General features: G+C 36.2%; 1 protein-coding gene across 8 annotated transcripts in view; it reads left to right on the top strand.

Annotated features, from left to right (window-relative positions):
* Positions 1-21,998, top strand: part of CHD9 (chromodomain helicase DNA binding protein 9) — a 94,545-nt gene that overhangs the window by 52,434 nt on the left and 20,113 nt on the right. For all 8 annotated transcript variants that reach the window (XM_063334341.1, XM_063334342.1, XM_063334340.1 and 5 more), the window contains 20 exons: positions 278-424; positions 1,659-1,727; positions 1,819-1,874; positions 3,282-3,399; positions 3,920-4,006; positions 5,263-5,400; positions 7,714-7,835; positions 8,883-9,126; positions 10,232-10,408; positions 11,316-11,459; positions 11,913-12,168; positions 12,869-13,079; positions 15,208-15,403; positions 16,084-16,251; positions 16,836-17,015; positions 18,493-18,603; positions 19,300-19,496; positions 20,180-20,379; positions 20,840-20,999; positions 21,888-21,977. In XM_063334341.1, coding sequence (XP_063190411.1) covers positions 278-424; positions 1,659-1,727; positions 1,819-1,874; positions 3,282-3,399; positions 3,920-4,006; positions 5,263-5,400; positions 7,714-7,835; positions 8,883-9,126; positions 10,232-10,408; positions 11,316-11,459; positions 11,913-12,168; positions 12,869-13,079; positions 15,208-15,403; positions 16,084-16,251; positions 16,836-17,015; positions 18,493-18,603; positions 19,300-19,496; positions 20,180-20,379; positions 20,840-20,999; positions 21,888-21,977 — 3,071 coding nt within the window. The remainder of the gene's footprint in view (positions 1-277; positions 425-1,658; positions 1,728-1,818; positions 1,875-3,281; positions 3,400-3,919; positions 4,007-5,262; positions 5,401-7,713; positions 7,836-8,882; positions 9,127-10,231; positions 10,409-11,315; positions 11,460-11,912; positions 12,169-12,868; positions 13,080-15,207; positions 15,404-16,083; positions 16,252-16,835; positions 17,016-18,492; positions 18,604-19,299; positions 19,497-20,179; positions 20,380-20,839; positions 21,000-21,887; positions 21,978-21,998) is intronic.

Raw genomic sequence — 21,998 nt, 5'->3', positions numbered from 1 at the left:
TCAGCTTTGTTCCAATACCCTGAAAATATTGTTAGATGTTTGCTTTTGAACTCTAAGAATAAAAGTATCAAATGTTTATATGAAAAAAAAAAATAATAAATTGATTGACAGTAGTTTATGGCTACTGTCCCTTCTAGATTCATGTGCTTCATGTTTTCTATCAAGTGTTGGCCTTTGGTTTTAGATACAGCTAAAGTATTGCTTATAGTATCCCAAAACTTCCAATTCGTGTTAGAATTTCTTGGTAAAACCTCTATTTTTATTCTCCTGCATGCAGAAGAGAAGATCAAATCGTCAAGTTAAAAGGAAAAAATATGCTGAAGAAGGAGAAGGAAAACAATCGGAAGAAGAAGCAAAAGTTTCTGTGAAAATCAAAAAGAATTCTGCCCCTTTACCTGCTGAACAGCCTTTACAGTTATTTGTGGTAGGTAAAAACTGACTTGGTCTGTATTGGGAACTTTCCGTTTGTCTCAAGTAGTTCAGTGAATAAGGCTCATAACTTGAAAGGAATACATTGCTATTACTAAGCTAAAGTTTATTTAATATGACATCTTGCTAAGTTCTTGAAATCTGGAAGAAATGGCTTATTGCTATTTTTTTTCTTTTCTGTTCTAAACATTCATCGACTTAAGTTAAGGATAAGACTAAGGATATGTATATCTCAAATAATGTCTTATGCTGTGTAGGCATGTGAAAAAGCTGTATGCTAATATTATCATGACTTTCAGAACTAGAAAATTAATTGAGCCTATGGGGATCTGTGCTTACTGAGATTTTTAAAAAGCATGCTCCTCCCATTTTTCCCTCTTCAGGTTTACACTTCACTGTATAACTTGTGCCAGGTCTGGTACTCATGTTTGCTGTTGAGCCATTCTAGGTAAATAAAGTGGCAGGAAAGAAACAGGGGAAAAAAGCATTTGTGACATGTTTGAAGGAGTGCCAAAGTTGTAAGGGAAAGAGGAAGATAGTGTGATTGGAAACAAATCAGACAAGAGGGAAGGTGACTTTAGAAGTTGGCTCTCTGTCTCGAACCACAACTTCAGTCTTGGCAGAGCTAAGTATTTCCATATCTGTGTCACACCTCAGCCCTGCTGGAATTCCCAGGCACGACCTTGTCTGCCCGATTCCACAGCATTTATTATCTACGTTCAGAGTAAATCTATTAAATTGAGTTTCACACGTGCCGGTTTTGTTTTATTAATATTTTTTTAACCTGTCTGCCAGGGTTCTTTTTTCTCCGTATCTGTATAACCGAATTCTGGGTATGCCCACGGCATCAAGTTAACTCACCAGGGCAATCGCAGTGAGTCTGTGTTGGGAAAGCATCAGAATCACCATTGCTTGCACTAGAAGTGTTTGGCTGGTGAGCGTTGCATCTGATGCTCTTTGGAAGTGCCAGACTTACGGTACTTTTGCATGTATTTCTCTTTGGATATAGACCTAGATTTTTAAATTTTAATCCCTGACTGTTACAGAGAATGGTACTGGCAGAAGTCAAATTTGCCTTTATTGTTGATCTTCTAACAAGCCGCTTGTGTTTGAAGGTTTTAAGTCTGATGAGGGCATTTACTGCAATGTATAATGTCATTGTTTTCCTGTATCAGTTTGAAGTGAGGGCATTTACAGCAATCTATGTCATTGTTTTCCTGCATTTATAGGAAAATCCAAGTGAAGAAGATGCAGCGATTGTAGACAAAATCTTATCCTCCAGGGTAATAAAGAAAGAAGTAAGTGATTGTCATGGGATATAAAGTTGCTTAGTTGAAAAAAGGGGGTTTTATCTGTCATTTTACATTTTCCCTGAATTTCTTTTCCTAGATATCTGCTGGGATGACAGTAGAAACAGAAGAGTTTTTTGTAAAATACAAGAACTAGTAAGTATTAAAAAGTTTTTTCATTGGAGATGTTGACTGAAATTGAGTACCATATTCATGTACTTAAGTTTTGTGTTGTTTGAAGATTACTTATAACAAGATTTTGACATCTTTTGAGATTTTTCTTTACAAATTTAATCTTAAAAATGCTAAGAATCCGTGTTACATTGTTAGTAATAATTTTAAAATTATCGGTACTGTGAAACCAGCACTGACCAATAAGATGATGGCCATTATTGCTAAAAGAACAGACTTTTTACAGAAGATATATTTATTAAATTCAGCAGGGGCTACGTGCCTGAGGCTAATTTTAATTTTATTAATTTAAATCAGCGCTGTTTTGTGAACCTAGATTAGATTTACAATGTCATATATTTAGGAGAGGTTGATGTAGGAGGCGGTCTTACTGTTTTAAAAAGAAAAAAAACTTCTAGCAATAGAAATTATTTTACATCAGAACCAGGAAATAAATACTGAAGAAGAGAAAGAACTTTTCCCATATTTTCTTGTTTTAAATTTCATACCTGTCTTCCTGTCACTACTCGGTTCCTGATGTTGAAAATGCAAACACATTTTTAATTTTACATACGTGAGTAATTTCAGTAGGTTCTTGCTAATAAATGTAATTTGAGACTGGATTCATGTGTTTCTGGAGACAATTTAGCTCTTGTTTTCTGAAAGGGTAAAATCTGTCTTTTCATCCAAGAATGTATAATACACAGCAATAGCTCTTCTTTGTTTCTAGCAAAGCTTAAAAAGTGATGAAAATATATTAAAAAGGGGTTGTGAGGAAGAAATATATGTACTTCTGTCAAACCAGTCTAACTTGGGGAAGGCTCACTTGTGGGTTCAGTGAGATTGTGTAGGCACTGGTGCTCATGCCTTCTCCTTCCTTTTGACGCTATTCCTTCGTGCTTCTCTCCCAACCCAATCTGATGCCATGTTGCTCTTTGCCATGGGCTCTGGTGCTCCTCACCAGTCGTTTCATGGGCTCAGCTATAGAGTTCAGCAGTACCCGTGAAGAGATGTTCACGTGAAGTACATGAAAAAGTTAGATCAATATATTAAGTACTTTACGTCTCTGGGTACCTTCTGATAGGGGTGTCAGATTTTAATCTTGATTTATTTAAGCTCACTTTAAATACGCTTGTTTCTCTTCTTAGGACACATGAAAGAAATTTGTGAATTCATAGAACCCAAAACCACTGCCTTACCTAGATGATGCAAGATGTTTATTTGGAGGAATAAATCTTTGATCTTTACAGTCAATTCTGTCTTAAATGATAAAATGTACCTTTTTGAGTGAAATTCAGGTTTATAAAATACATTATTATAACTGTATATTAAAAATAGACAGTAAGCTTTTGCTTTCACTAATATGTGAATGTTAATCTCTGTAATTTTTAGCTCTTATCTCCACTGTGAGTGGGCCACAGAACAACAGCTTTTAAAGGATAAAAGAATCCAGCAGAAAATAAAACGTTTCAAACTAAGGCAAGCACAAAGAGCTCACTTTTTTGCAGATGTGAGTATGAAATATACAATTAAATAAGCTTTTTTTTCCTCGTAAAGTTGTGATAAATCGTTTGCTTTTAAATAGAAGAACTGAATGTTGAGAAGTAAAAATTATCGATCAGGGTTGGGGTTTTGGTTACAGCAGGGGCTTGTTTGTTTAACATTACTTTAAGAGCATAACTTTAAGTCTTCTGGAGTCACTGAACTAACCTGCCTTCCATGGTTTAAAATTGGCATTGTTTGGATAACTACTTAAAAGTGTCAAGGAGGGAAAGATTATGTTAGTATATACGACTTTCTCAAGGCAACGCTTCATCCCTAAATGAGTGCCTTTTCAAGTCTAGTGTCACATCCCTCTTGAGTGCCAGTTGCCCCCACCCCAAAAAACAACAACAAAAAAATATTTAAGATGCGTGCAAAAGCCTCAATAGTTTCCAACTGCCAAATTCATTTTTTATAGGCTGAGACCAAGTCTTAGCATATGCCAGGTTTTCCTACCTCCACCGATGTTTATTAATCTTGTATTGCAGATGGAAGAAGAGCCTTTTAATCCTGACTATGTTGAAGTAGACCGGGTATTAGAAGTATCTCTTTGTGAAGATAAGGACACTGGTGAGGTAAATATATCTTAAAGCAAGCCAGGAAGATACACCTTCATGTAGTGTTTGATAATTGTAGTTTTAGCAGATTGCAGAGTAACGCCTCAATGATTTTAAGCTTCAACAATATTTTTTATGAGACATGACAGTGTTGTCATTTCCTATGCTAGCCATGTATTTTGAAATAGAAATCAGAGTGCAGTGGCTTATATTTTTATTAGTATTAATACATCATGGTACACAAAGCTTAGATAGTTACTGACATAAATTTGAGGTTTGTTAATTGCTTTGTGAGTTCCACCAAAAGGCTGATCCCATGTACAGTCCTGTCCCTCTGATAGTGACAAGGGATCACTGCTGAAAAAAGCAGAAGGCGGCAGGACAGCGGTGGTTCCCTCTTCCTCTCCAACTCTGTTCCCAAAGCTTTAGGCAACCACTGATTTGGGAGGTATTTTGAAAGTCACCAGTGGACCTTTCCCTCTGTATTTATCAAAATTTTTTGAATTTAAAGCGCCTCTTCTGGAAGGCTATTACAGAACAAAAATATGAGATGAGATGACAGACTGGCAAAGTTGTTGATCAAGGCTGTTGGAGTAGCTGTGGTGCTTACTCTCTTCTTCTAAATAGCAAAATGAGCAGACTCTTACACAGTGGCTTCTGCATTAGTCTTCCTAAAGCAGGGTTGAGGGTTAATATTACTTTTCATTGTGTGTAGCTGAGTTGTCATTGTTACACTTCTAGAGAAAATGTCATCATCAGTCTTTCCCCCAGCTTAAAAGATGACTTTGTCTAAATAAAATAATTAACTTTGGTTCCATCTTTTGAGACTTTTCCTAAATTTTTATATTGTCGCAGAACAGCAGAACTGTAAAGCTTTTTATTTTGTTGAGAAGACCTCTGTTTTAGGAACTTTCTCAAGCTCTTTGTTTTAGGCTTAGGTTGCTTGATTAGGAGAGTGGAGGAAATGTTAAGGGTAGCACCTCTGTAGTTAACATTTGTAGTTAATTGGTGGCAGCGTCCCCCTGCTCTGTTTCCACAAACATCACGAACATGGTAATTTATCTTTCCTAAGAATGACATGTGGGTTAGTGGGATTGAAAAGTACTCCAGGGGTCTACAAGTGGCAGAGTATGGGAAAATAATCTTTAAAAAAGTATCAGAAATGTGCTTTTTGTTTCCAGCTCTCATAAAAGCTAGCGACTCAAATAGTAAGGCATATTAACAATCTGTACGCTAAATTAAAAGCTGATAACATTCAGAATTTTCTTCTGCAGCCTGTTATTTACTATTTAGTAAAATGGTGTTCATTGCCATATGAAGACAGTACGTGGGAGCTGAAAGAAGATGTAGATCAAGCAAAAATAGAAGAATTTGAACAATTGCAAGCTTCCAGGCCTGACTCAAGGAGATTGGTAAAATTATACATAATTTACTTGTCTGTCTTGGCAAATTGGATTTGATTTTCCCAACTTTTAACTTTTGTGTTAAAACATAAAGTGTATTGACATTCTGTGTACAGGATCTGTGAGCCTTCTTATGTAAGAATAATAATATTTGCAGGTAGCCATAGATAAATATTCTTATCTAATCTGTTACTCGGTTAAAAAAAATAAAATCTTTGTTTAGGAAAAAATAATGAAGTGCTATAACTTTCTGAGCTTTTAACTGAGTGATGAGCAGTACATTTAAACTGGCTATCACAGAATCTAAACAGCATTAAGATGAGGAGAAAACAGAATAAAGTATAAACATCCTTTTATAGAGAACAGGGCTAAGTCTTGTGCTTCAACACTGAAGGAAATTGGCAAACAGAATCTGTCAGACAGATTCCGTAATTACTTCCTGCTTTTATTTTTCTTCTTGCCATAAAGGGCTGGCTGAAAGGAAGAAAAATACAGGTAATAAGGAAATGTGATTTACCTTAAAATTATCAATCTTCTGTCTCGTAGGGCAGGAGAAAACAAAATAGTTTTCTATTTAAAGTCCTGCCATGGCATTGTCAGAGTAAGACGTGTCCTGTGTGGTGTAGTACAACACTTGTTATTTATTTTACATAACTGAATATGCACAGAGTTTTAAATTTTAGGCTTTGAATTTTATTTTAATGGTGTTTCCATCTACAGATAATGACAGTAGTCACGATTAACGACTTCATATTATACTTAGTTCATTTTTCTGGTATTTATTTAACATCCTGCCATTTTGGCATGTGGGAGGAAGGGCTTTTATAACTCTCTGTTACCGTATTTGGCTTTGAGAGAAAAAGATGATTAAAGCATAGCCATACAACTGACTGTCGTGGTAGCATCAGCAACAAGTATTTTTCATTCCAGACTCCAGTGTTCGCAGAGCGGGGCTGCTGCAGGGCTTGGGGGGGCAGACAGATGGCTGCGGGTGGGCGAGGGGAGGAAGCCCCAGCGGCTGCGGGGAGTGGGCAGACAGCTACAGCTACCGCTGCACCCAGACCTGGTGTCGCCTGGTGTGACGTGGGCAAGAGAGACAGAGAGAAAATGCTAATCTAAAATTCAGAGCTGCCAGATAAGGCCACATGAGTCTAGAGTGAATGCAAGCTTTTATAAGTACTGAGAAATGTAGTGGGGGAAAGTACTGATCAGAAAAGTTCTTACTAAAAATATTTAGCTTGAAAGTGTGAGTTTGTTCACATTGGGAGGCAGATGCTGCCTGAAGAGAGTGTTCTCTGCTGAAATGCTACCTGGTGTCAGTCTTTGGCTTCGTGATTTCTCTACTAAGTTGCCTGCTAAGCTAATAGCCAGCCTCTTGAGTCTCCGGGCTTGCGAATTAGAGAGAGAGAGTGTGTGTGTATATATGTAACATATATTTTGTGTATATATAAAATATGTGTTGTTTCATGTCTAATATATATTAATTTTATATAATAATTTTTTTATATATGTAAAATATATATAAATATTTATTTATTTATTTATTTTAGAGAAAGAGAGAATATTTTATACATAGCCTCTCAGCTTTCCTGTAGCTTGCTAGGGATGTTAAGATGCAATACCTTGGTACTGTTACAGTCTGTTTTGTCGGGTCCTTTGTATCATGATCCTGCATGTGCTGATACTGCGTATCATCTGACCCCATGGTGAAATGATTCGGGGAATTAAACCGCTCACAAGTCTACTTTGTTGTATTCCTGGTGTTGGTTTCCTGAATTGGCTAACTGTGAGATCGAGTCATCAGCAGTGACCAGGGCAAATGCCGAAAGGAAAGGGCAAGGTCACAGTAACTCGGTGTGGATTGCCCAAACTGCTTCAGAATCCAGAGTTACTCAGACTTCAGGGATTTTTCTAGTCCCAAATACCCAGTTGGCTGTGGTTGTAGGACAGCTGTTCTTAGAGCTTCCCAAGTGAAACTTCGTAGGTCCTTGAAGTTTCTCATACAAATACATTAGTGTTTCAAATTACCAGTGCCAAGCTATTTGTATGCTTAGTTTTAGAAATCAAATGCTTGTTATTATTACAATATAGTCTTAAATTAATTTGAAAAGTGTTACTTTATATAGTCAAATAAATACAAATTTCAGGTTTCTGCAGACTAGTCGTTAATAAGTAATGTTAATAATGATACCTTCCCAGTTTTAAGGTTGAATAATTACATTCTAAATCTAAAGTTGTTATACTCAGGCAATAGCAGGTTAAAACGTCTTGGAAAAATACAGCTTGTACCAACTCACACGTTTGTTAATCTTTCCCTTAAAGGACCGACCACCTCCAAACTCCTGGAAGAAGATAGAGCAGTCCAGGGAATATAAAAATGGCAATCAGCTCAGGGAATATCAACTGGAAGGACTTAACTGGCTCCTGTTCAACTGGTACAATAGGTATATGCATGCAATGTCTTTTAATGTAAATTCTAAACCATATGGAGTGAATCACTTAGTGGGGATGAATACAGTTTTAACTAAATTTATCTTTAACTTTTCTGCTTATAGCTAGAAGAGTGTAACTGAAAAAAAAAAGTCTCTTCCTTTGGCTGAACAAGTATGTTTTTATCAACAAGAGTAACAAAAAACAAATCTTAAAGAGTAAAACTAACATAACTGAAAATAAATTTTTAATGGCTACGAGGAAATAAAAAGTAACCTTCATCAAAGTACAAGCTTTCAGAATTTTTGGAACAACTGGGAAATGCTTGCATCTTTCAAAATGATTTCTAGAATTAGTATGTATTTTTAAAGTTACCTCTCTTCAAAAGTTGCCTGTCCTTTATAGAAATGATATCAGCGAGCATACCCTTTTACCATACAGTTCCATGAGCTGCAAAGAAAAAAAGATTTTGTTTCAATTCTCAGTCAAGCCCAACACAGCTGTGTGAGTATCTGTGCAAAGAGAGGGAAGGGCTGGAATGTGTGGCTGAGGGTGAGCTCTTAGTGGTACTTCATGCAGTATTTGCTTATATGAGTCTGCCTCAGTTGTGCAAAGAGGGGAAATTTGTCTGTGATGCTATAACACACTCCTTTTATGTGAGTGTAGCTGGGATACTTCCCATCTGTGACTGTTATGGAATCTTCATTCGTTTCTAGCTTTTTTGTCAAGGTGAGTGTACATGTAGGAAATCTGATTAATTTCAATTCCTTTGATTAGGGCAGTCGTAGTCCCAAAAGGTTACTTTTGGGATATTATTATAGGAGAAATTCATGGAACATTCCACGCTCACGTTTTGCCCAGTGCTAAACATGGTCGAAAGCTTCATTCTTTCACCATAACCAGGGAACAATTGCAAGCATCTTTTATAGTGCCTCAGTTTTGGCTGTTGTTTTAAACTGGTATATTTGAGCTTTGGTTTTATAAATTGTCCATTTGAGTAACAGCTTTAGTGTCTGTCCTTTCTTTGACGCTAATAACAAATACATATATTTTACTTTCAGGCGAAATTGCATTTTAGCGGATGAAATGGGTCTCGGCAAAACCATTCAGTCAATTACATTCCTCTATGAAATCCTCCTGGCTGGTATAAGAGGGCCTTTTCTGATCATAGCTCCGCTTTCCACTATAACCAACTGGGAAAGAGAATTTCGCACGTGGACTGACCTTAACGTTGTAGTGTATCATGGAAGTATGATCAGCAGGCAGATGATTCAGCAGTACGAAATGTATTTCAGGGACCCCCAGGTATTGTAATGTCACTTATATGCAGTAACTTACCCAAAACCTCTTTCAGGTAGCTGTAATAAAAAGTACACTTTATGTTATCAGTACATATGTTGTAGTGAAAGTCATTTTACGTCCTATGATGTGTTTTCTAACCTTTTTACATATCGGAATCTTTTAACATATGCTTACTGAGTGAATTTTGTGGAAGTGGTTGCAGCAAGATGCGTGTTGTTTCGGCTTGCTGAGTAATTTGCAATTGAATAGCAGTGACGCTGATACTCGCGTGGAGATTAAAATGTACACAGATGGTTGCAGTTGGGTCCTGAATTTGAAGAGCAGTGAGAACAAAAATGCAGCCGATTAAGCTCTGCGTTACCTTTATGTAGCTGTTGATTTCCTTTGCTTTTCCGTCTGAAATACTTCACATTAAATGACATGGAAAAACCTTGAAATCTGACTATTGTAAAAGGGAGGCTTTTGCCTTTTCTGTACATTCTGAATAAATAAACAATTTTTTTAAATTGTCATGGTATTTCTAGAAAATTCATGAAACTGAAAACTTTTTTTTAAGTAGTGCTAAATATTAAACCTTGTTTCTCCAGTGAGTGAATGTGTAATGCCATATTGAAGGCCTTGCATATTCTTTCTGTCAGACCAACGGAGTAGAGTAAGCTCGATTAAAAGTGTTCATTTAGTTCTCAAGTGATTTTTTTTTTTTTTTTTTTTTTTACTTTATGAGTGCTAAATGTATTACCGTCATATATTTTGATTGATTGACTGTAGGGTTTTTCCTGTCAGTTACTCTTTTCAGATTTTCTCAGGATTAAAAATGTGATATTATCTACATGCACCTTTGAAACCTTTATTAGATGGTTATATCTGTAATTTAAAAGTGGTTAATATTTTACTGTTGGTTAGACAGTATTGGATTTGTGGCTGTGGATAATTACTCACCAGTATTAATTACAGAGTTATAGAGATGTAGTAAATGTGTATGGGATGATGAAACAATTTATAATGTAAAATCTGATGTCTGGCTCTTGATAAAATTTCAGCAACAAAATCTTTAAATTGAGTAGATTCGAGGTGATGTAACAAATCCCGTGTGTTGATGAATCTCTAGGGACGTATCGTTCGAGGTACCTACAGATTCCAAGCCATTATCACAACTTTTGAAATGATTCTTGGTGGGTGTCCAGAGTTAAATGCAATTGAATGGCGCTGCGTTATTATTGATGAAGCTCACAGACTGAAGAACAAAAACTGCAAACTGTTGGAAGGACTAAAATTAATGAATCTTGTGAGTAACTGTATTTCCCTTTGGGGGTTTGGTTCTACTTAAGTACAGCAGGGTAATAAATCACAAATTTGTTTTACCTGCCAAAAAAGAGCTTTCAAGCAGTCTTTCTCAGGAGATACGTTGGAAGAAAGTATCAGGAATAGGTACGTAATTTTTAATAGCTGATGCTAGTATGTTTTTGATTAAATAAAATGTGGAAGTTGTAACTGATAGCAGACTATTTCTGATGCTACTGTTCTATAGTTTGTTTTGATTATGATCAGCGATTTCCATTAAAATTTGCTTTCTAATGATAAAATAGGTTTTGTGCAGTAATTAATGTTTAAAGGTCTAGAAAGTATTTTAAACAAGTTATTTAACAATAAAAGCAAGCAAGGTAGTAGAATTTAAAATAAAATTATTCTCTAGTCCCTTAGTTAAGTTTTTATTTGGTATAGTGCAAGGTTTTAAAAAGGGGATACTGCCATGAATCTTGAGGCTTTTGGTGCATTTGGTGCATTACTACAAGATGCACCATGACTAGTTTTGCATAGCTTTTTAGACTTCATTATTCCTTTGAAACACATCTTGCTACACGTTCTCAGAAGTCGTCTTATTTGCTTTCTGATAAATGCTTAGCATATATTTTCCACACTATAGAGAGAGAGCGCTATACATGTGTGAATATTAGAGGCAAAAGTTGAACTGTTCAATCATTTCTTCATTACAGATGTAGGAAGACAGTATTTAAAGAAAAGCTAGTAGGAAATACTTACTGTTGTTCTTTCATAAATCTGTTTATCTGTATTACCTGTGTACTTAGTGATACGCAAAACTGGTATTTTCAGGTTATGATGCTCAGACTTAACACACAAATTTTTGCGCACGTGTGCCCGTGGGGTCATGTGAGTTCTGTTCCCTTCTACAGGAGCATAAAGTGCTGTTAACGGGTACCCCACTGCAGAACACAGTAGAAGAATTATTTAGCCTCCTTCATTTTCTCGAACCATTGCGCTTTCCTGCTGAATCTACATTCATGCAAGAATTTGGAGACCTTAAAACAGAGGAACAGGTATCACATGTTGAATAGGTTAATTTTGAGCTTGGGTGGTGTAAGAGTGAGCACCCTCCCCTTCACTCCCCACATATCACCTCTGAGTTCTTTTGTCCTGCAATTTCTCTAAACTCTGCAGGCAGTAGAAGTCAGTTCAGTATGATGTTTTATGTTAAAGAATTATTTTTACTTTTTTGTGTCAGTTTTTTAAATTTGGCAATTAAATAGTGAGACTAATAAAAATTGGAAGTTTTCTGACTTTGTAGGCAGTCTTTGCAGACAAGTGCTAAAAGGATATTCTTTGGTTTTGGAGTATATAAAATTTAGTATGTTTCTTTAGTAATTTGGGGTTAAAAAAAAGGCCATATTCCATGTGAAAATTATTTTATGTAAGTCTAGGAGTTCAAAAATCTTTAACTAAACTACAGTATTACTTTTGCATGTTCCCACAAACTGTTGTCTTTCATTTAGGTTCAGAAACTACAAGCTATCCTGAAACCCATGATGCTCAGACGATTAAAGGAAGATGTAGAAAAAAAGCTGGCTCCTAAGGAGGAAACTATAATTGAAGTAGAGCTAACTAATATTCAGAAGAAATACTATCGAGCTATTTTGGAGAAAAATTTTGCTTTCTTATCCAAAGGAGCGGGGCAAGCAAATGTACCCAATCTGGTTAACACTATGATGGAACTCAGAAAGTGTTGTAATCACCCTTACCTCATCAAAGGTAAATACAAAATAAAGACTGATTTATTTATTTTTAACTACTTTTTGTACTTTTATTTAAAATATATAAGAACTTTTGTTGTAATTCTTTGACATTTTCATCAGACTTCTGAAGGATTGGATTAGGTGGAAGCATTTTTTTGACGGATGCAAGGCAAAGTTGTGTATTTGAGGCCTGAAAGGTGAACTTGTTCTTTTTTAGGAATTCACAGAACACTTAGAAACAGTTGTCTCACGGAAATCTTGCATCTTTTTAAAAGCACTATGAAGAAAAACTTCTAGATCTAACTTTTAAAAGTAATGCTTCTGGGAAGTGATATTGTCTGTGTCAGTCTTGTTGCTTTTCTCACTTAGTTATAACTAATTTGTATGTTTTTCCTGCTCGCAAGAAAATACACTTCAAGCTTTTAAAGTTTTTGCTATCATTTCAGTCCAAGTGAGACTTCAGAAAAGGTCTCAAAATACTGTTTTTAATACTCATGTCCCATTTAAAATATCACAGAGACACAAGGACTTGTTTTTTAGTTGATTTTTACACAACACTTGAACAAGATCTGTTTTCGTTTTTGCAGTTGGGGGGAGGGAGTAGTGGCTAATAGGGGATAGAGTACAAGCACTGATTTTCGGTAATTTAGTCTTGTATGTGTATGGAGATATTTGTGTAGATACACCTATAGATATGGAAATATATTCTTTGGTAGGTGCTGAAGAGAAAATTCTGGGAGAGTTTAAAGAAACGTATAGCCCAAGTGCTCCTGACTTCCATCTGCAAGCAATGATCCAGTCTGCTGGTAAATTGGTTCTTATTGATAAACTTCTTCCAAAAATGAAAGCAGGAGGCCACAAGGTCCTTATCTTCTCTCAGATGGTACGCTGCCTTGATATTTTGGAGGATTACCTTATACATAAAAGGTAAGAGACTGCATATTCTGTCTTCTGTAATACACTGTTCTCAGTGGGTGTATCTTTGGATGTTAGTGAAGGATTAATGATTACAGCATGCTGAGGATAGGAACTTATTTTTTGCTAATCACTGTGTAACTTGCTGTGTTCTGTGATGGCTTACCACTTATTCACCAACAAAAGAAACACAAAACTTCAGACAACAGCTAAAGAGATGATGTTGAGTAAACCATGTGTCTTCAGTTTGTTGCTTTTTCTGTTGAACATGCTTGTATGTATGTACTGTTTGTAAGTTGCCTGTCAGAAACCAAGTAAGTTCAAGCTCAACATTGCTCACCCAAACCTCAGAAGCGTTGAATGTGTTCTTTATTTACATTGTGTTGAACTTGGACCGGACAGCAGTAATGCAGCTTCTCACTCCCAACAGAATATAAGTACAAAATGGTAAACAATTGGGGGTTTGGGGTTTATTAATGTAAGGATTAAAACGTGCTTCCTATCTTTCTGAAATTATTACTGCTTTGGATTTTGCAGCGGAACTGACCTGCCAGCCATAAAGTGGCTCCTTAGGTCGGGTTTTGCTGTCGCATATAATAGCACCCTTTGATTATACTGTTGACTCCATGGAAACTACAAGTTTATTTAAGCACATGACTAATTACTATGCGTAAAGCCTTAGCACATAAAATCTAACCTTAAACTTGGTTACAATCGGTAGTTGCAATATCAACCTGAAAAACTATAAAAAGGCATCGTTCTGGTTGTTTTAATAGTCCATTTGCTGGAGCGTACATACTGCTTTGAAGTGTATAGTTGTCAGTGAACTACATAGTGATATAGAGTTAACGTGTAAAAAAAAAAATAAAAATTAGTGAAAATGTCAAGCCTTTCCACAGTGGATACTGGAATGTATATTAAAAATCATTAGTAGATTATATTAATACCTCTTTTTGTGATAATTTTATATAATTTTTATGGTTTTTGTTTCGTAAAGCTATCTATTTGAGTTGAAAGCTCAATAGTTTATATGTTTTATTTGAAAAAACTAATTTTAGCTTCATAGTAGTACTTATAACCCAGTATGGAAAATATTCTTTTTTTCTGTAATGACATAACATCTAGACTAGCGCATCATATCTACAGGTAGAATCTTCTGAAATCCATAGAAGCTGAGACTTGCTCTATGCTACCGTTTGATTAGAAATGCTGGAGTGCACACATGATTAGACTTTATACTTAACAGAATTCATGACTGTAGGAGAATGGCTGCCTGCCAAAGTGCCTGTGGTCCTGTGGATTATCTGCTGTGCCGTTTTATAGCTGATTAGAAGAAAAATGGTTGTGAAGCTTTTTGACTGGTAGATACACATTCAGCATCTTACTCAATTTGCAATGTACAGAAGTCTTTGCTCCCTTTTTAAGCATTTCACTTGATTTCAGAAGTTTCATAGGAGTCTTTGTAATTATCAAAAGTAACAGAAATGACAGTTTTACTTAAGGCTTTTAAAACCTTAAACTAAAGGTTTTAGTTTAGGAAGCCCTGGATTCATTGATGCCTTGATAAAGACTGTCAGAGGTGCTGTCGTGCCATTTTTGTTCCATTTCTCTTAATCTTGACAGAATCAATACGCAGTTTGTCCAGTGACATCTCACCAAGTACTGCTTTCTGCTGATTACTTGGTTACCTCAAATGTGTTCAGACGATTTGGTATATAATACAAAAGTATGCTGTCCTGCTTCTGTCACCCTAGGCAGGGAGCTAAAAATAACAGCATGTGAAAAACTTGTAAGTGCCCACATGGGACTTCAGGTTATGGCATGTTTTAATGTGACTAAGTGCCATGGTAATACATGTTTCCTGGTACGTATAATCAGATACTTGCTTTAGTGGACGAAGTTCAGAAGAACTTGTCTTAAAACACTCGATGTTTGGACTTGCTGATGTGCGTTAGTACTACAGAAATGTGATTCTGTCATGATTCCTGCTTATGTTAGCCACTGATGAGAAAAGTTAGTTTGTATTGCTTTTATTTGCTGTAAAGAATAAACATGCAAGCAGTAGACCTGTTCTAATCCCCCTTTAAATTATGGAAAACTTTGTAATGATCTGTGTGTGTGCATCTGTGGCAATTTCCAGATATTTATATGAACGAATTGACGGGCGAGTGCGAGGGAATCTCAGACAAGCTGCCATTGACCGGTTCAGCAAACCAGATTCCGATCGCTTTGTCTTCCTTCTGTGCACCAGAGCTGGTGGTTTGGGCATTAATTTAACTGCAGCAGACACATGTATAATTTTTGATTCTGACTGGAATCCTCAAAATGATCTGCAGGTAACTTCCTTTTAGCATAATAGCGAGGCCTAAGAAGTCAAACCTGGCTGATATAAATTTGGTCACTTTGAATATTGTCTCTGTTCTGAACATGTATAACTTTAAAATGTTCAGGGTTGTTTTTTTTAAGGCATATGTTCAATGTTTTTTGATGTATACTTTCTACTTGGATAGGAGAGGTCATCTGGGTTTGGCTGGGCTCTGACTTTTGCTTTCAAATTGATTACTCTTTAAATGCACAACACAGGTAAACGAAGTCAGTGAGTTCATAAAACTCTTTAAGATTTTGGTGACCTGAAACGGGGGGTTAGATTTTGCATATGCTGACTAACAGTTTATGGCAATAGAGCTGTTCAGCTAAGACATAATATATAGAAAAGGATTAATATGTATTAAGAAACAGTGAATTAATCAAATCTAGGAACTGGATTTCAGCAACTGAATCCATTCTCAAGCCGCAGCTCCTTTACCATTTGTATCTGGAGATCAGATAACTTAGGAACCAGCATGTCTCTATCTAGTGTTCCTGCAGGAGGAACACCATTCACTACCATTCAGCACAGATCATTCATTTAATACACTGCATTTAGAAAACTGTTCACAACATGGAAATGTCTGATAGCTTATCTTATTGCTGGATAAGTCTAAATTCTTATTGCTGTTGTCCCTTCCTCCAAAAGGCTCAAGCGCGTTGTCACAGGATCGGTCAGAACAAAGCAGTGAAGGTCTACAGGCTGATAACGCGCAACTCTTACGAGAGAGAGATGTTTGACAGAGCAAGTCTGAAACTGGGGCTGGATAAGGCTGTCCTACAGAGTATGAGCGGAAGAGAGAACAGTGTCGGTGGTGTATGTAGACTTATTTCTTTAAATAATTTTCCTTTTGCTTTTGTAATCATGTGGGAACTATTTTAAATGGCAGTTGCTACCTTTTTTTTGTCATTTGCATCTCTGTTTTGTTTTCTGATGTGGGCTAACGATATAGTTGACATAATCTTAAGTGGAGTCAGTAATTCTGATTAAATCTTTCACTATTTCTTGCCTCTTAAGGTCCAAGGTAGAGAATTTCAAAGTCAAAACAGGGAGAAAAGTTTGTTTTCCTCTGTTTCCTTGTATCTTCCCATATTAATTTATTGTGTAACTTTAATATGAGTTTTACATCAAGTATTAACACGTCATTTTTTTTAAACTTATTTTCATTACGGTGTTGAGAATAGCCAAAACAAAAAAGATGCATACTTGTAAAAATGTGTACTGTAACCACACAGCAAATCATATCAATGGACAACTAGACTTCTATCTTTGTTTTTAATAATCTAGATTTTAAGTTTATAAATTATAAGGCACAGTTAGGTTGCAGAAACATTGGAAAGGGAAATAAAAAAGGCTTGGGGGATTTTTTTTCTCAAGTAACACTTATTTTATTTGCTCAGATCCAACAACTCTCCAAAAAAGAAATAGAAGACTTGCTTCGAAGAGGTGCGTATGGTGCCATTATGGATGAAGAGGATGAAGGCTCTAAATTCTGTGAGGAGGACATTGACCAAATTTTGCAGCGTCGTACTAAAACTATCACAATTGAATCAGAAGGAAGGGGCTCCACATTTGCCAAGGTGCGGAAGCAGCAAGTTGTTCTTTGGCAATATAGAGCTGTAAATATAATTGAATGTTGTAAAGCTTGTGCTTTTTTTTTTGTTTAAATTATCTTTACCTAATGTGTGTGTATGTTAGATACATTTTTTGGGTTCTTACCTGTGCACATAGCAAAATCAGAGTTACGTGTACAGATTGAGTAAATGCCAGATGCAAAGAACGTGCTTGAGCAAAGATGAGTAATAGGCGCGTGCTGCTTTTGAAAAGGCTAGGACTTGTGTGAGATATAATAGACTGCAATAACCAAGAAGATGAAACCACTTTTGTTTATCGATCCATTTGCATTCAGATATATTAAGAGCAGGGGAAAATGTATATAAGACAATAATTAATAAGATTAACAATTGTCAGGCTTATCCTAATGATGCCTATACATAGGATGTAGTTTGAACCTTGAGCTTTTTTGGTAAGAGTTTGAAAAGGAAAATAAGAAAGCTCCTAAAATAGCAGGGGGTGGAGAGTATATATATGTATATGGGGCTGAGAATGTAAGGTCTTAGGAGTAATAGCATAGAATAAAATTGGATGGACACTTTCTAGTTTTTGGTGGGTTAAAAATCCAGTAATATCATAGCAGCAAAAAGCCTATGTTGGAAGATTTGGACTCCTTAATTTCCAAAGTATGTGCAAATATGAATCTGAAATAAATTCAGGTAAATTAAATCCATAAATAATTAAAAAAATCAAGCTATATAACTGCGTTTGGAACGTGGGTACTTCACGAATGCGGTTGTGACAATTAAAAAAAAAGGCAAAGCAAAAGGAAAACCTTTAAGAATACAAATGTATATTTATTATTTATAAATATACATTTATTTAGGCTCTCATATCTTGCTGATTGCGGCTTAAATAAGAAGTAGACTTCTAAAGAAGAGATAGGAAACGAATTAGGGAACATCATCACTGTCTTTTTATCAGAAGAGTTAGAAATTTTTATATGTATTTACTCTTTTCCCAAAAGCAGTGTATCAGGGTTTTTTAAATGCCTTCTGAAATTAAGCTTATTCCATGCTCTCAAGCTTTGATTGTTGGTAGTTTAAACACTCCTTTGAAATTTCCCTCAAGCGAGTACTTTTGCATGAGATGAAATCCCCAAATGCTGATAAGCCTCTTCAAAAGATTCTATTTTCTTCCATTGAAGTAATTTAGATTCAGACTTAGAAGCAGAAGAATCTTGCTGCTTAATGTTCTTCTCTCCTGATGGTGCATAAAAGTTCATTAGATTTTTCTGATATATTATGGATCTCGTTTTTAAAAATTAAGGGGGAGGAGAACTTTTGAGTTGCTTGGCGCTGGAAGTAACTTCTGAAAGTCCTTAACAGCTGCTTGGGAGATTTTAATGAAATAAAGTTATGCAGTCTTCACAGCACTGAGGCATTCAAAATCTGCAAACTTTTGATGTATGATGTTGGTAAGATTTAGTTTTATTTATTACAGGCTAGTTTTGTTGCATCTGGAAACAGGACTGATATTTCACTAGATGATCCCAACTTCTGGCAGAAATGGGCCAAAAAAGCAGAAATAGATATAGATGCTATCAGTGGTAGAGTAAGTACTTCTTTTTTTTTTTTTTTTTTTTTTTAATGCACTTGTTTTCAAATATGTGCTTGCTGTTGAATTCTGAAATACGAGCTGTAGGATTTCTGGTGCTTTTTTGATAAATATTTCAACAAATCAGACTTTTTGTGCAGGTTAGTTTGCGCATGGGTAATCAGCCTGCTGATAGCTTTAGAATTTCCTAGCTTCCTGCTTTCCTAAAAGAGTTTAGGGGTCTTTGGTTTTTGTCGAAGACATGGAAATGGTTGATAGTGTGTAATTGTTCCCTCTTTCTCTGTCTGTAAATCCCGGGCTGGAATCTGCAAAATAGCTGACTAAGAATTACAGCAATTTTATAATACTGGAAGTTGTCTCCTATACCTGAAGACATTCCTGTGCGGTCAGTTCTAAAAGGTTTCAGTGCCCGCTTTTACTCACAGAGACTGCAGCGTAGTCTGTCTAAGTGTTCAGCTCAGATGAGGTGTTCAGTATTGTTTGTAACTAACGTACTGCCATCATGGTATGAAACCTGTTTTTTGTTGCCGTAAATATCACAAAATGTTTTACTTTATGGGTATTTACTGTGATGTCTTTACAAAATACCTATTAATGACATTACATAGAAACCGTTGTTTCTGAACTGAAGCCGTCTACTTCAGAAAAACTTATCAACTGTTTCTCTGATAAGGTTTGTTCGAAATTTTGCAGAACAGCCTGGTTATTGATACCCCAAGAATCAGGAAACAAACACGGCCCTTTAGTGCTACAAAAGATGAGCTGGCCGAGTTGTCTGAGGTGGAGAGCGAAGGTGATGACAAACCAAAACTCCGCAGGCCTTGTGACCGTTCCAATGGATATGGAAGAACAGAGTGCTTTCGGGTGGAAAAAAACTTGCTGGTCTATGGGTATTGTATATGTCCTCCTTCATTCTAGGAAATTTCTAAAAAAATAGTATTTTTCCATGTGTTAAATTGTATTTGTGAAATAACTTTTAGCTATGTTGGCAATAACCTGGTGTTTATGTATAGAATTTATTTAGAATATGAATTTAGGTGAATTTATCGTGCACCTGGTATAAATCTTTCTGACAATTTACGATTGAATAAACGTTAAAGAAGAGATGTGAAAGCCTTTCTTCAAAGGAGATTATGACATTTAACATGGGCACTACAGTAGTGTCTCTAAAAATCATTACAGTAAGTGCTGCAGGCAGGCTCAAAACTGTAAATAAATAAATATCTGAAATAAAAGCTTGGTAGGTGAGTTGATGTTCATAACTGCAGAACATCTTGCACTTAGATGACATCCAAATAGGAACTGAAAATGTAACCAATTATTTTAAGTATACTTAAATTAGATGTGTTGATTTGGAAGTAAAATCTTAGGTCTTCTCTCTTTTAAACTCTTTTTTAAACAGATGTAGTTTTGTTGCAAATGTTACTTTTGTATTTCCACTCAGTAATTTAAGGCGAAGGAAAAAAGTGGAAAACTAAATATTTTACAGAGAAACTCCCTTTTGTAACAGAAATCTACAGGCTACGCAAGTGGTTTGCTTTGAAATACTGATTTGTGTTTGGCTTTGGACTAGGTGGGGTCGATGGAGAGAAATTCTGTCACACGGTCGCTTCAAGAGGCAGCTGAATGAACAGGACGTGGAGATAATTTGCCGAGCTCTGTTAGCCTATTGCCTTGTTCACTACAGAGGGGATGAGAAAATAAAAAGTTTTATATGGGATCTCATTACCCCAACAGAGGATGGGCAAACACGAGAGTTACAGAATCACCTTGGTAAGGACTTAGTGTTTCTGCTGATAAATGCCTGTGGTACTGGGATAAAAACAGTTAAAAATCCTCTCTGAATGAGTCCTGCTTGAAATAAATGGAATTTATTCCAGATACGCGGTTCAATTGATGGGAAAGGGAGTGTCATTTCTGCCTTGTTTGGTACTTGATGGCTTACCCAAAAGGATTGGTATACTCTGTGTAAGCTGGCTTTTCATTTCAGTTCATAGGAACCTGTTCTGTTTCATAGTAGGTGACAACATGCTTTCCATGTCCTTGGTTGGTGAAATGTACTCCAGAGGTGCTCTAAGAGACAAGAAAGAAAATACTCCCATCCAGAGGCTTTGCTAGTATTTTTTTCTGCACTGCAGGTCACAATAGTGGTCTAGGACACAGGGAACTATAAGTATCACGGGGATCTATACCTACCTGTTGCTGTTACTGTGTTGTATTTTAAATTATACAGGCTTATCGGCCCCTGTGCCTAGAGGAAGAAAAGGAAAAAAAGTGAAGACCCAGGCTAGCACTTTTGATATACACAAAGCAGAATGGCTTCGAAAATACAATCCAGAACATCTGTTGCAAGATGAAGGATACAAAAAGCACATAAAACACCATTGCAACAAGTAAGCAGTGGCTGAAGTGTGGATGTCTTTCAGTGTTTATGTAAAGATTTTTCTTTTCTTCTAATTCCTCATTGTGTTAACGATGTTAGCTTGACTGTAATAAATAGGTTGCAGTGTTTTAGGAGGTGAACCAAGTATTTCACATTTCAATTAATTGTGGTGTTATTTTTAAAGAAACTGTATGTTTATGTCTGTACAGAGAAAGAGAGAGAAACGTTGCTAGCATCTTTGGGGGACCTTGTAGCAGCCAAAGGACTACAGAGTTTGGGAGTGTTCAGCAAAGAAACTGAAAGCACCGAAGTCATTGCCCCTCAATCTTATATGCTGTTTACCTGGCATGTTTTCTAGGCACCTGAGCTACTAGCTTGTTGAAAGCTCGTTCATAGCCATGAGTGAGCTTGTTTTAGCTAAATCATATTTCTGTAGCAAAACTTGTCATACTCGTGCTTGAAAACTTCATACAGCTGCAGTCAAGAATTGAGATAAAGCATGTAGAAGCCACTGGGGGAGTCATGCACCAAATTCTAAGTGCGAAGGAATTAAAAGATGATGTGAAATGTTCATTGTCAGCCCCAAGGGAATCTTCTAAGTTGGAAAAGAGAAATAGCAGTTTATTCTTAGCGGTATTTTATGAAGCAAGTGAGAAGTGTTCTGCTGGTCCTGGTCTTTGGGTTTTGAAAGAATTTCTGCAATGAAACAATCTGTAAAAGTGATCGCAATAAAAAGCGTTAGGTGACCTGAGTTGGAGGTTATCTCCTTTTATAACTGAAGGAAGTATGTTTTTGGAAAAAGACTTCAAAGCTTTGTGATATAACAAAAGATAAAACAAACCCACCCACAACTATTGAAAGATTTAGAGTGCTAACATTTTTTTTTTCCTTTGTGTAGGGTCTTGCTTCGAGTAAGGATGCTGTATTACTTAAAACAAGAAGTCATTGGTAATGAATTCCAAAAGGTGTTTGATGGAATTGATTCCAGGTGAACTAAAGAGGTTTTTTG

The sequence above is a fragment of the Chroicocephalus ridibundus genome, chromosome 4 (genome assembly GCF_963924245.1).
Source record: "Chroicocephalus ridibundus chromosome 4, bChrRid1.1, whole genome shotgun sequence".
Taxonomy (NCBI): Eukaryota; Metazoa; Chordata; class Aves; order Charadriiformes; family Laridae; genus Chroicocephalus; species Chroicocephalus ridibundus.
This window is presented reverse-complemented; position numbering and strand designations above follow the sequence as displayed.